Source organism: Hippichthys cyanospilos, chromosome 10 (genome assembly GCF_059441005.1).
Source record: "Hippichthys cyanospilos isolate Australia breed blue-spotted pipefish chromosome 10, RoL_Hcya_1.0, whole genome shotgun sequence".
NCBI lineage: Eukaryota > Metazoa > Chordata > Actinopteri > Syngnathiformes > Syngnathidae > Hippichthys > Hippichthys cyanospilos.
Genome location: NC_142378.1, coordinates 12,663,165 through 12,676,698, shown reverse-complemented (window position 1 = coordinate 12,676,698; position 13,534 = coordinate 12,663,165). Strand labels below are relative to the sequence as shown.

Sequence of the window (13,534 nt, the reverse complement as noted above, 5' to 3'; positions counted from 1 at the left end):
CTTTAAAAATAATGGTCATCAAATTAACTTGAAATGGCTGAATAACTTTAGTATCCCACTAACAAATGTTTATCTATATTTTTCCATTTTCCACGGCACCTCTGTACACCTCTTTACTTATCTTCTTGCCAGTCCATTTTTCACTTCAAAGTCGAACTGCTTCAGTAGTCCTGAGAATCTATGAAATAGACATCACTGAATGAGTCAGAAAAAGCCACCCTAATAAGAACAACGAAAGAGAACAAGAGTCTCACTATTTTCTCTGTATGTGGTTATCGAATAAAAAAAAAGAAGACAGTATCAGAGTAAGCTAACATTCAACCGTGTGTTATTTGTGTCATTTTTGGCACTCTGTCCTCAAATCTTAAAATGATGCCAGGGTTCCAAATCTGCTGAACTTTTTGCACAATGTTTTACTCACCCATACGATATCAACTCAGCAACCTTGGAACTTCAGCTGACCAGTCACTGTTACCTCATAGTATCTGGTTATACATGTTTTTGCCAGTGGAAATGTGTCATTTGTGAGTAGAGCCACGTAGGTACTGTGGTGGAAAAAGGGCGTGTTTGTCAGCCCTTTGAGCAACTTGATGTTCTGACCTCCCACCCTGTGCACCTTTTTCCTCCACAGCTCCCCCCATAGCTCAATCTGACAGAAGGAGTAACATTCTGTACAGTACATAATTATAAAACCATTCATCCCATCATTAAAGCAGTTTAGCCTAAATCATTTCCATCATGGTCATTTTTCTTGCATTCTCTATTTGTAGTTTCACATCCACACCGCCATCTACAGGAATCTGTTTGTAATTACAATGCTTTAATCCAACAAAATTTCACAGAGAAGCTGGGCTAGTCGCTCCATGCAAACATTCTCATTGAGCAGCATACTTGATGTACACATATATACGTGGGTGACAGTAAACAACTGGATTCCAGTTGACGAATATAATTGCTTGACAGGAGTGGGTAAGTTTAAGAAAGAAAGCAATCAACAATTTTGGTCAACACTTTGATTAAATTGTTAGTCTTGAGTGGAGTATTATTTACAAATGTGAGCAATCTTGTCTGCCCATAATTGTAAGTGAATTTTGACAGCCTGGCTGTGATTTTATGTTTTGGCAGCCTATCCTGTTCTCATTAAGCAGCTTGGAAAACCTGTCTGTAATTGTGAGGTGCTCCGTTTAAGTGTTGAAGGCTGTCTAAGAAAGCTTTGTGACAGGTTTGTCAAATATTTGTGCAATAGCTGCTTGTATCAAAATACATTTTATGTCATTCATACTTGGAAGTAGGCATGGGACGATGTCAGATTCTGATAGTATGATAACCTTGAGCACAAATATCATGGTGCGGTATTGAAATTACACTTCAAAACCGACAGGGAAAAAAGAATTCAGATTTGGAAAAAAGATGTGCTCAAGCATTCAAATTTGGAAAGTAGAAGTCATTTGATCCATAATGTTGAATGTGTCATAGGAAATGAATGGGGATTTTGCGGGTATAAAATGTAGAATGTTTGGAAAAGTGTGAATTTTTAGAATGAGGGAAAAAATAAAATCCTGAAGATGTGAGTTGTTGGAATTTGTTCATGTGGTAATGTAGGCAAGGTTAGACTCAGTTGATAATTGAACAAGAAGGTGATATATTGGTTCTCAATGTGGAATTTTTGCAATCCCTACAAAGAATTGTGGGAATGTTGAAAATAGATTATGAAATAAGTGACTGAGCTGAACCTTTGCTAGTTCAAATTGGGACAAATATTTGAATGAATGGGATTTGGGGGGTGATAAATGTTGTATGGGAAAACTGAAAGTTAGGTGAGGAAAAATAGTATCCTGGGAAATGTTAATTTCCTGAACATGTTGAAGTTGGAGTGATTTGAATTGATCAAAACAAAGTTGAAAAGTTGAAACTGAATGACTATGACAATATGGCATAAGGCAGAAAGAAAAGCTCTTCTTGTTAATATTGTGATTGTTCTCTTTGCATGGATGTTAAAGTGCATATCACACTTAGTCAGGTGCATGACTTGATATCACAAACAAGACACAACTAGACGTCACAGAGGAAGCACACTTGACCACAATCCCCAGAAGTAGCAGTTGCCGCTATGGCAATGTTGTTTCCACACAGGGGAGATCAAATTACCACCCGCTTGAAACAGACATGCACAGAAACAATTCCATTTCCGTGAGTCCCCCCCATCTGCTTTAGTAGAAAAAGCTTCTTTAATTATACATTAAAGTTAATGTATCGTCCGTATTTTTTTTTGACAACTCGGAAGTTACAGTATATACTATTATTAAGTTATTAAGTTATTTACTTGTTTTTATTATTTCTTGGGTGATAATCCTTTGAGTTTCCAAGCCACTCAAAAGCAAAATTTGTTTTAATGAAGGAATTCTTTCAGTCAGCAAAAAGGATGTGTATTTGAAGTGTATTGAGTGATGTTAGTTTTGTACAGTAAGCTTTTCAGGTTAAAATATATGTATTAGCTGAACATTTGAGCAAGTCTTTTTTCTTACTATAGAAGTTATTATTTTGTAGTCCTTGAATTGATCTTAGTCTTTTTTTTTTTTTTTAAAGAAATTATTGTAGTGTCGTGTTTTTAATTTAAAAAAACGGTTCAAACGGTTTCCAATGCATATGGCTCAGTGGGAAAAGTGGGTAGCATGTCTCACCTCACTGTTTGGAGTATTGAGTTTGATTCCAACTCGCTTCCTTCCACACTCCAAAAACATGCGTGGCAGGTGTATTAGACACTCTAAATTATCCTTAGTGTGCTTGGGTGCGTGGATGGTTGTTCATCTCTTTGTGCCCTGCAATTGGCTGGCAACCAGTTCAGGGTGTCCCCTGCTTACTGCCTGAAGACAGCTGGAATGCGAGCCAGCGAGCCTCGTGTGGATAAGCGCCTAAAGGATGGATGGTTTCCAATGTTAAAATTGTTTACTGTAGCTCGTAGTCATTATGTACTTTATTATGTACTTTATTGAACTATTATTAAGTGCATGTTTTATGCAAACATGATCTTAAATGGTTTCCGCTGATTTTGCACAAGTGAAAACTAGAAACTGTGCAACACAAACCACAATACTAGAACAGTGTCACAAGCAACTGTCATTGTTAGGGGTGACGGTTAGTTTGTTTCAGAACAATTGCTTTTAAAGGAATTCATTAAAATGGTTATTGATTACTGTTTAAAAGGAAAGGTGAAGTAACACAGTGATTACCTTGAACCGTATTTTGTGTGTTGTAGCCATAAAATGCCAAATGAGTAGACATTTGAAGAAACAAAAGGTTTATCACTTTCAACGTTAAATACTTTATCTATGTTGTGTATTTAATTGAATATACGTTGAAAAGGATTTGCTTATCATTATATTCTGCCTTGGCGGCACAGTGGAAGAGTGCTTAGCACATTCGCCTCACAGTTGAGAGACTCAAGTTTATTTCCAGTTTGCTCCGGCCTTCCTGTGTGGGGTTTGCATGTTCTCCCTGTGCCCACTAGGTTTCTTTTCAGGCACTCCAGCTTCCTCCCACATTCCAAAAACATGTGTGGCAGGTGTATTGGACGCACTAAATAGTCCTTAGGTGTCTTTAGGCTTGAATGCTTGTTTGTGTCTGTGTGCTCTACAATTGGCTGGTAACAAGTTCGGGGTGTCCCCCGCCTACTACGTGAAGTCAGCTGGGATAGGCACCAGCAAGCCAGTGATCCTGGTGGAGTTAAGCAGCTGTAGAAGATGGATGGATGGATGTATTTTGCCATAATTTACGCTTTACATTGTTTCACCACTATATTTTAATTATGCAGTAGTGTTTATGCCCTTTTTTACACATAACATTTATCAAAGGTGTCACTGAGGTGTTTTTAACGTCAAATTCACTTACCAGGATTTTTTCACATGCTCTTCCATTTTCACGTCTTCCATCTACTTCTGAATTTGCCCTCCCACCCAAAACAGGAGCCTCTCAGGTTAATCAAGTTTCAGGAAGTTTATTGTTATATGCATAGTATTAATACACAATGAAATTAATATTCTGTTCACTTCCCCGAGAGATTCCGTTTGTCTCATAATCTTTGACCATCTACTTGTATCACAAAGCACCAGGTGCAAGTGCACATTACATTAATAGTGAATTTGTGTTTTTAGGTTCCAACAAAAAAGCTCAAGAAGTTTGAGAAAGAATATCAGACTCTGAGAGAGAGCCAGCTACAGCAAGAGGACCCCATTGACCGATACCAGGTAAGCACACACACACACACACACACACACACACACACACACACACACACACACACACACACAACTTTAGGCTCTGTGTATCTTGAATGTATTTCGTTTTAATATTTGTCACAATGTCCGTACCGTTCCTTTTCAAGTATTTTCTTTCAAGTTATAATTAGAATTGTTGCTAAGATTAGAATTCTTCCTGCTTTGTATTTTCCATTATTCAGCCTTATAAATGTGACTTCAGTCACTGTCAAACAGCTATCATTTCTATTCTTGGTGCAGTCAGTTACCCTCTGCTCTTAGAATGTTTTTGAAGATTCAGACATCAAAGCGGCCGGTGTCCGCCACTTGTTCTCGATTCACTTTTTATGGACTGTTTTGTACTCTAGTTTTAAAAAATGCAAAATAAAAGGTGACGAAATTTTCTAAAATAAATCAAATAAAATGTGATCGGTCCCGGTGTTATGCCAATTTAATACAATATGTAACCCTTACTCCTGTGACTTGAGTTGACATGCAGCGTTTGTGATTTGGGTTTGTCAAATAAATATTATTCCACGTACTGGTACCCCCTGCAATGTGGTCCACTGAATTAGAGTTTCTCTAGACATTTGAGATGTCCTACTGTGTGAATGGTCATCTCCAGTCAACTGCATTTTTGAGAACAGTACCCACTTTCTTTTGCTTTTCCACAATTATTGATTGTTGAATGCAAGTGTTTTTTTTTTTTTTGCCAAACCTTGGTCTTAAATCTTTAAATCAGCACAACATACAGTGCCTTGTAGTCCCAAATTGGAAAAACACACTGCCAGAATTTCTGAGCTTGCTACGGTCTGACTATATTTCCAATGATTTTTAGACACGTAAAGCAGGGAGTTAGTTGACATTCGAATGTTCCAAACAAGTGACTAGCTGGATTACAAAAACGGGACATCCGACATGACCTACGACCTATGAAAATCATGACTGTCCTGGTTAAATTTGGGTGCCAGCTCACCCTAAATTAAATTCAATTCATTGTGGGACCTGTGGTAAATGTAAGTTCTTTGCTCATGCCGCTTTTATTTTGTGTTCAAGTAGAATGGGCTCGCCTGGATAAATGATCATAAATGACACAATAACACCTTAGAATTCTCTTGTACTATGTGTCCATTGCATATTATTGAATACAGTACTTGAGTGATGCACATTACAGAGTTGCAGCAGAAACTATAAGCTGCTGCTGCTGCATTTGGGAAGACGGAAGGAAACGCTTACTTTGATAAGATTTTGAACCGCAGTAGTTTCCTCTTCCGCCAATAGAAAGGCTGTTCAAGGCCAAGAAGCAAGTTCCTTTTTGTAGACCACCACAGTTTTTGTTGAGGCATACCTTATCGCCATTGTTTTGCAACTCTTCCATTTCTGTGTCGTTGTTTCATCTATTGTTGCATCAAATTTTACTTTACTTATCTTGGTTCATATGAGTGACAAAAACCAGAGCAGAGAGAGAGAGAGAGAGAGAGAGAGAGAGAGAGAGAGAGAGAGAGGCTGGAATTTCTTTGCACAAGAGGAAAAGCTCCTATAAGGATCATATGTTAAAGTTTAGTTGCAGCCTTGATAGCAAGACTCTGGATCGCAGATCGTGGTAAGCACTTTATGCTCCCTCTATGGATTTATTGTCGGAAGATATTGCAAACTATTGCGTACCTTTGTGCGATTATCGTTGTGTCAATTTCCCCAATAGAAATGTGCAAAGTCAGAGGAACATCCGACAGCATTTGAAAAGATAAAAACTTCATGTGCAATCACGTACAGCAGTAGAATCTAGCAACTGGACCCCAGTGTAGTAATTGCTGTAATTAGACTTGTTACTGACAGGAAGCAACAAATTAGATCACAAGAGTGACATTTAAATTGCCTCTGTTACATCCACAAACTGACGCACTCATTAGATAAATGTTTCCAAGTATCCAGTGTATCCATTTCATCCAAGTTCATGTCAGCATTTATGTTTGAATCAAAGTTCTCAACAAGGCAAATGAGAAAAGGGGAAAAAAAATAGTTTAAAAATGTTCTCTGTCACATGGCTGTGTCATTATTAAGTCAACGGTGTCATGTGAGAGACTTTTAAGGCAGTCATGAGATTCCAGTGATGGGCTGCAATGGCCATGCTCACAAGATGTTATTGCCTTTTTTTTGCTGAGGGGTTGTCTTTGTTTCTTTTGAGTTTTGCTTTTCATATGAATTTTACCGTTTGTAGTCTGTAGTTAATTACATGTATGTTGTCAGTACCTCCAGGGGCCCTATTATTTGTCATATGTCATTGAGCATGTGCTTGTGTATCTAGAGGGAGAACCGCCGTCTTCAGGAGGCCAGTATGCGGCTAGAACAGGAGAATGATGACTTGGCCCATGAACTGGTCACCAGTAAGATTGCCCTTAGGAATGACCTTGACCAGGTAAGTTACAAATATAAGAAGTCATCTTTAATATGAACCATTCCAGGTTGACTATATAAAACCTCTACAGCTTTACCTAACTGTGCATGTGCATTAATGCGTTTTAATGTATACGTGAATACAAGGGACTGTACTAATACTCTCATATATATTAGTAGGGTATCCCTACTGTGCAAAGTCACTGAATAAGCTACGCATTAGCTAAGACTTGTGTGGCACATTTTAACCTGGCTGTATTTTGACATGCATTCAGGCAGAAGACAAGGCCGATGTTTTGAACAAAGAGTTGCTCAGCACAAAGCAGCGCCTGGTGGAGACGGAAGAAGAGAAGAGACGACAGGAGGAAGAGACCGCTCAGGTAACAGCCCCTCTCACCCTGTCTTTCCCAAGAATTGGCGTATCGTATTGGCGATTTTGTCATGCAAACATGTGGGAAACATTGCCCCCCAGTTGTGAGAATGACAAAATGCTTGATTTAACATGTGTAGCCAGCATTTTAAATGTGAATATCGCTGAGGATCAGCTTCATTAATCATGGCAGCCAATATCGTGATCGCGATGAAATTTCGATGAATTGTGCAGCCCTACAACAGAGACAATGATGCAATGTAATTACAATGTAGGTGGTACCGTTATTGGGAGGTAACAAATGATTGTTGTTCACAGTGTTTTATTCTCCCAATGGTCTGTCATTTTAACTGCGCATTTTTTTAAGTACTTGTATTATTTTTTTCCCATCTCCTATCTCCCATCAGCTGAAGGAAGTGTTCCGGAGGGAGCTGGAGAAAGCTGAGGTGGAGATCAAGAAAACTACAGCCATCATAACAGAATACAAACAGGTCAGATATTGTTAGTTCATCTAGTGAAATCTACAACACTTTAGTTACTTAGAACACATTCCACTCACACATTTGCAGTATCATCACAGATGTCGTCAAGCAAAGTGCAGCACCTGAACGCGTCGGAAAGTTCAAGTCTCTTTTGGTGTCTAAGCCGCTTAGCCTGTGTTTCAGATCTGCTCCCAGCTAAGTACCAGACTGGAAAAGCAGCAGGCAGCAACAAAAGAGGAGCTGGACATTGTCAGGGTAAGAAGCTTTTCATTTACAAGGCAGCAGAGGCAAGTTAGTTGTTTTTCTTTAAGACCAATGATGCCAGAAATGCATTAGAACGCATTACTCTAAATAGACAGCTTTTCAACCACAATACTTCTCTCGGTGAAGTAGCATTCACTGCCGAGTGGTGGTGCCAATAACTGCTTCTTGATTGCAGCAGTTGTCAAAAAAAAAGACCTGTATTACATGCATGTATGTATACAAAATACATCAGAAAATGGGAACATTTTGGAACAATTAAGTGAAATCCATAATGACTCCATTGATTTAAAAAAAACCCCATTAAATTACTAATGTTAAGTCAAAAACGTTGTCTATTTGACTTTCAATTAGGTAGCAGAACTGGTTGATGTTAAGCATCTGTTTTATGTAACTAATTAAGAAACTTCTAATCTTTTAAAATCTTTTTCTTTTTCTAATTCTTTTAAAATCAGGCAAGCAGTAAAGATAATTTTTCAGTCTAACTGCGGGAACACTTTTGCCCTTCAAATAAACACATTGAGGTTTTGAAGTTTTCATTTCATCAGGATATATGATTGTAAGAATAAAACAGAAACCTTTTTTTTTCAAGATAAATGTCCATGTTTAATATTAAAAAAAAAAAAAAAAAACTTTTGCCAGGATATACAGATGATCTTATGTCAAGAAAAAAAAGTATCATTTTTGGAGGGAAAAAAAAAAATTTCTTTCACATTTTACTGATACGTTAGGGTGTTCTCTAACCTGTGTGTGTATGTGTTTCTGCACAGAGTAAGGTAACAGGTTGCGACCACTGTCGAGATCTTTTCAGCACCTTGGGTTCTCTTCAAGTGTCTTCTCCGAGCCGTGATAACGCAAGCTCTGAACCGTTGGATGAGGAGAAGGACGGACTGAAGGAGCAGCTCAGGCAGATGGAATTGGAGCTGGCACAAACCAAACTGCAGCTGGTGGAGGCAAAGTGTCGCATTCAGGTGAGCGGCACCTGTGTATCACGCGTGAGTCCTCCTCTGCTGCAGCGGTTCAAATTATTTTTTTTGTCGGCTTTAGCGCCCTTTGTCCTCGGGAATATTAACATTTAAAAAGCCGGCTATACGTGTCAAAACAAACACTTTGGCATTCTACCACCAGGGGGCAATGTTTTTCACGTTTTGCTTTTCTCACCCATATATATCACTGTATTTACCTGTAGAAAAGGGCATTGAGTTTCTCAAATATGAGGTTCCTAATATATACTGTGCCAGCTGTCAATTGGGACCCAAAATTTAAATAAATTCGGTTTGAAATGACCAAAAATGACATTTTGACTGCTAATTGATTAAAAGTCTCATAAAAGTAAATAACGTGCTACATTTTTTTCATAGGTTTGAACTCAGCAAGTAAGTGAGCTGTGTTGCCCTGTGTGCCAGTTTTTGCCATGTCTTGGGTGAATTTCTTTAAATCATGATTTCTTTTAGTTTATCATTATTTGTAAGTATCAAGCCTTGAAGCCTTGTTTATATACCGCTCGTTTACAAAAAGGGCAATAAATAGACATGTTTGACCAAACATGATGAATAATCGTGATAAATAATTGTGATGTCAATATTGCCCAAAATGATCGTGATTACTATTTTGGCCATCCATAATTGTGCAGCCCTCCCCGTGATACAGTGATATTTTTGCTCAAGGTACTGCCAGAATCTGATATCATCCCATGCCTACTCCGAGGTAATGAAATAAACTCCCAAATACAACCCAATCTAAATGAATGAAAACTTTCATTTCCAAATGTACACACAATCTGGATATGCAAAGCAGAACTTATAGAAAAGGCAAGCAATAAATTATACATGAAAATCTGTAACAGTAATAAAATCTGCAATTGCATTGCCCTGGTTAGAGGAAATTTGGCGGGAAAAAAATTCTCTGGCGGTAAATCTTTTAAAAAAAAAAAAAAAAAAAGGTTGAACATCCCCTTATTAAAAACAACAAAAAAAGTGCTTTGCTGTCTTCATGTGGCTTCTATAGACAAACCTTGACTCGTTTGGTTGTGAGTTTAGATTGTCTATAATGGCAACATAGTCCGTGTGTTCGATATATTGCATTTGTAAAACCAAGTTTCAAAAAATTGTCCTTTTGCGATCACACAGGAGCTGGAACACCAGCGGGGAGTCCTGATGAACGAGATCCAGGCAGCCAAGAACTCTTGGTTCAGCAAAACGTTGAGCTCCCTCAAGAGCTCCGCCTCTTCTTCATCCACCTCCTCATCCCAGAGCCCGTGTTCGCCAAAGGAAGGCCCGGCTTAGAGTTGGCCCCAGCAAAGGATTGCACGGACAAAAAAATGCAATTTTCCTTCTTTGGCTGTCTGGACCGTGATACGATACAAAAGGAAAAGGTGAAGCAAAGACCGGAGCCGGCCTGAGTACGAACATCCAAAATGCTCTCCTTTGCATGCCATCAACTTTCAGTTCTATTCGGTCCGTTACGGCCCTCAAAGCCTGGCTCATTTGTGAGGTAATACTGCTTTTACACAAATGGAGTCATTTCATTTCATTTAGATTGTGTTTTAGCTAGCCGACGCTAGTCTGAAAAGGAAGGATATGGTTGTGTATGATGACACAATAACAGCTTGCAAAGCGACTCGGAAAAGGAATAGTCAATTGCGCCGCAGACCAGAACAACACAACATTTGTGTTTCTTCTTTATAGGATTTTAACTTAATGTGCTAACAAATGTTTAAAACTAATATTTGTTGTTTTTTAAGTGACCTTGTACAGTTCTTAAAGAGGTTTAAAAATCTTTTGTTCTTTTTTAAAGTTTGAAACGTTATGGTGATCTCTGTAAACACAGTGCGTGATCGTTCCGGTCGGGTCCGAACGCCGAAGAGCCAAGACCACTCGTGCGGACCCTCCTTAGTCTGCTTCACTTCTTCACCAACACCCCCCCCCCCACAGGGGTTCCGTTCTACATTTTGTTCTTTATCCACACATCCAGTTGGTGCGTGCCTGCTCATCGTATCACTTGTGTTTTGAATGGAATCCAATTTTTAAGGAAGGCATCTTTTTATGCAACTTCTAAACTCAAACTAAAGGGGGCGTGTTCTTCTCTTATAAATCATGTCTTCCCCTTCCTTAGATACTTTAATTCTATTTTTACGGTCGCAGGTTACCGCATATCTCGGCCACACGTTGGCTTATGTTTCACCGGTTTAGTATGGCGTTTAAAATAGTTCCGTTTTAATCTCATCTTCTAATGTTCCGTCTTTATTGCCAAAGTTCAAAAGCGCATTAGTGCGACTGCACCAACACTTTGTTTGCTTTTTAGCTTATTTTAAAGGAAAAAAAATAACAATTAGGTAGCTCCTCTGTTTGATGCTCACATGTAACAAGCCAAACACAAAAACAAAACCTGAGCAAATTTTATTTTAGTGAAAAAATATTTCTGAAGAGTGTATGAACAAAAGGTGTGTCATCAATGATGTTTCAAGAGTAAGTGGTTAGCATGTCTGCCTCTGAGATTTGGGGTTCAAATCTTAACTCCTGGCTTCCTGTCTGAAGTTTGCACGTTCTCCCCGTGCTTGTGTGGGTATTCTCGACTATTTGCGATTTTCTCCCACGTTCTAAATACAAGCATGTTAGGTTCATTAAAATCTAAATTGTCCATAGGCGTCAATACAATATGAGTGTGAGTAGTTGTTTGTCTATTTGTGCCATGTAATTGGCTGATGCCCCCCTTCCCCACTTGCCCAAAGTCAGCAGCAGTTAAACTGGATAGATAATGAAAGATAGAAAACATCCCTAATCAATGAATCAACAATCGGACTTCAAACAAAAGATTTAGCTTTAGCGGTTAGCTGGCTGAGTTTTATTGCCAACCGGCAGGGCCGTTGCTACCGATTTGGTGCCCCCCCACTGAAAATGGGTGCTTGCCTGAAATGTGCACATCGTGCACTCTTGATGATGGCGCAATGCACAGATTGGACCCCCACCCTTGAATTAGGATGCCCTAATCTACATATAAGGCTCGCTGGCCCTGCCAACAGGATGGTTTTATCCAAGCTGACATTTGCGTGTGTGCGTGTGGGTGTATATACAGTCACTGTAAGCATGTCAGAATATTTTTACCTGGCTGCCTTCTAGTTACTGGCTGAAGCCGTCGGTCGTGCCATAGCAGCAGCCTCCCTGGTCCTGTTGGGTCCTCCCTCAAGTGGCCATCATTTTTTCCTAACTGGACCAAATGCACAAAAGGGAGTTGCGGACATTTCCATTCACATTCCTTCAGCTTTTTACACGGTAGCAGAGTTGTGACTGTCCCAACGAGCTCTGTCACGTCAACGTCAGCCCAGGCCCTCGTCATGTACGCGCACTAACACTATTATAAGATGGCGGATTGTTTCAGAGTTCTATAAAGCACAGAGAATAATTATTTCAGATGAGGGTTATTGTTACAGTCAGGACAGCTGCCAGTTGAATAATTCACTCTAAAGTGTTCATGTCGAGAGATTATTGCTGTCCTCCAAACCCGTCTGTTGTTAAATCACTGTCTGATCTGCATTAATAAATGTCAGTTATTCTATTATGTGTGCTCCTTGAGCTTTTATTGAACATTGATTTTACGTTCACGTAAATGTCTCAACTGTTCAATTCATGCTGTTGAAAAGGCTAGCCCTCACTTTAAAAAAAGAACACGAAAGACGCTTTATTAGATAAGGAGTGTGTAATCAAAGGTTTGTGTATTTGCAGAGCATCTGTAGAGCTTGTCATGGTGATGTCAGGCGGTGTAATTCGGTAATGTAGCAAGAAAAGGTTAAATATATATTCATTAGCAGATGTTAGAACAATATTTTTGGCTTCTAATTGTGCTGATAGGTGACTCCCAAAAGTGGATTCACAACCAACTATTTTTGTTTTAACTGAGACCCGAGTTCAACTTTTTTTCTTTTTAATTTTTGATATTGAGAGGTGGCTTTGATAAGTCCCTATAGAAAGCCCAGGTACTCGGTCCACAAGCTGCCTTGAGTATCTGCAGTTGAACAACAAAAGATGAACGGTCCAGAAATGTATTATTTAACACGCAATTTGATTAACACGTGACTTCAAAAGTTGTCCGTAAAACATTGATTTACCCTGGCGCCAATTTCCCTCCATCCCATGTTCTAATCACATCTCTGGTCTTCTCGTCTTGAGTTTGTTTGTTCTTCCTGTGTTTGGTTTTATTGTTTTGTTTTTTTCCCCAAAAAAAACCGCATGCCAAAGTCACAGAAAACGTTCAACTTCCCGAATGAGGCTTCACCTCACACGTATATCAAGGAAAACAAAATATACAGGACAACGTATGTTTGGATGCTTCTTCTTCCATGTGAGTATAAATCGTCTGAGAAGTTACACAGAATTACGGCGATTTTTTTTTTAATCGACCTTTAGTTTATTCATGACTTCGCACCTGACAATAGAAGGCAAACGGTTTGTGCTTAGGCCCTACGTGCAATGTACACTATAACTATATGTCCGCTAGAGGACGCTCTACTACCGTGGTAGAAATTGGTTGAAGTGGTCAGTCGTACAAAAACAACAAGTCTATTTGTGTATGGACAAAAGGTGTCAATGATGTTAGTAGAGTTTATCTATATTAGAGTATATCTATATTGAACATGATGTGTGTTTAGTCAGAATTATTATGATTAATGTTGTTATTATTACGTTATTACATATTCTGGGCTCTGAGCCTTCAAGTTATTTTGTCTTTGCATTAAAATCAAAAGAAACTGGATCACTGAAAACTAAAAGACTTCATTT

The 13,534-nt window shown here is 38.9% G+C and overlaps 1 protein-coding gene across 2 annotated transcripts in view; it reads left to right on the top strand.

The window, feature by feature from the left end:
- Positions 1-12,317, top strand: part of rabgap1l (RAB GTPase activating protein 1-like) — a 91,029-nt gene extending 78,712 nt beyond the window's left edge. For both annotated transcript variants that reach the window (XM_088425682.1, XM_088425683.1), the window contains 7 exons: positions 4,152-4,244; positions 6,559-6,669; positions 6,923-7,027; positions 7,425-7,508; positions 7,683-7,754; positions 8,531-8,731; positions 9,890-12,317. In XM_088425682.1, coding sequence (XP_088281808.1) covers positions 4,152-4,244; positions 6,559-6,669; positions 6,923-7,027; positions 7,425-7,508; positions 7,683-7,754; positions 8,531-8,731; positions 9,890-10,045 — 822 coding nt within the window. In that variant the 3' untranslated portion in view covers positions 10,046-12,317. The remainder of the gene's footprint in view (positions 1-4,151; positions 4,245-6,558; positions 6,670-6,922; positions 7,028-7,424; positions 7,509-7,682; positions 7,755-8,530; positions 8,732-9,889) is intronic.
- The last annotated feature ends 1,217 nt before the right edge of the window (positions 12,318-13,534 follow it).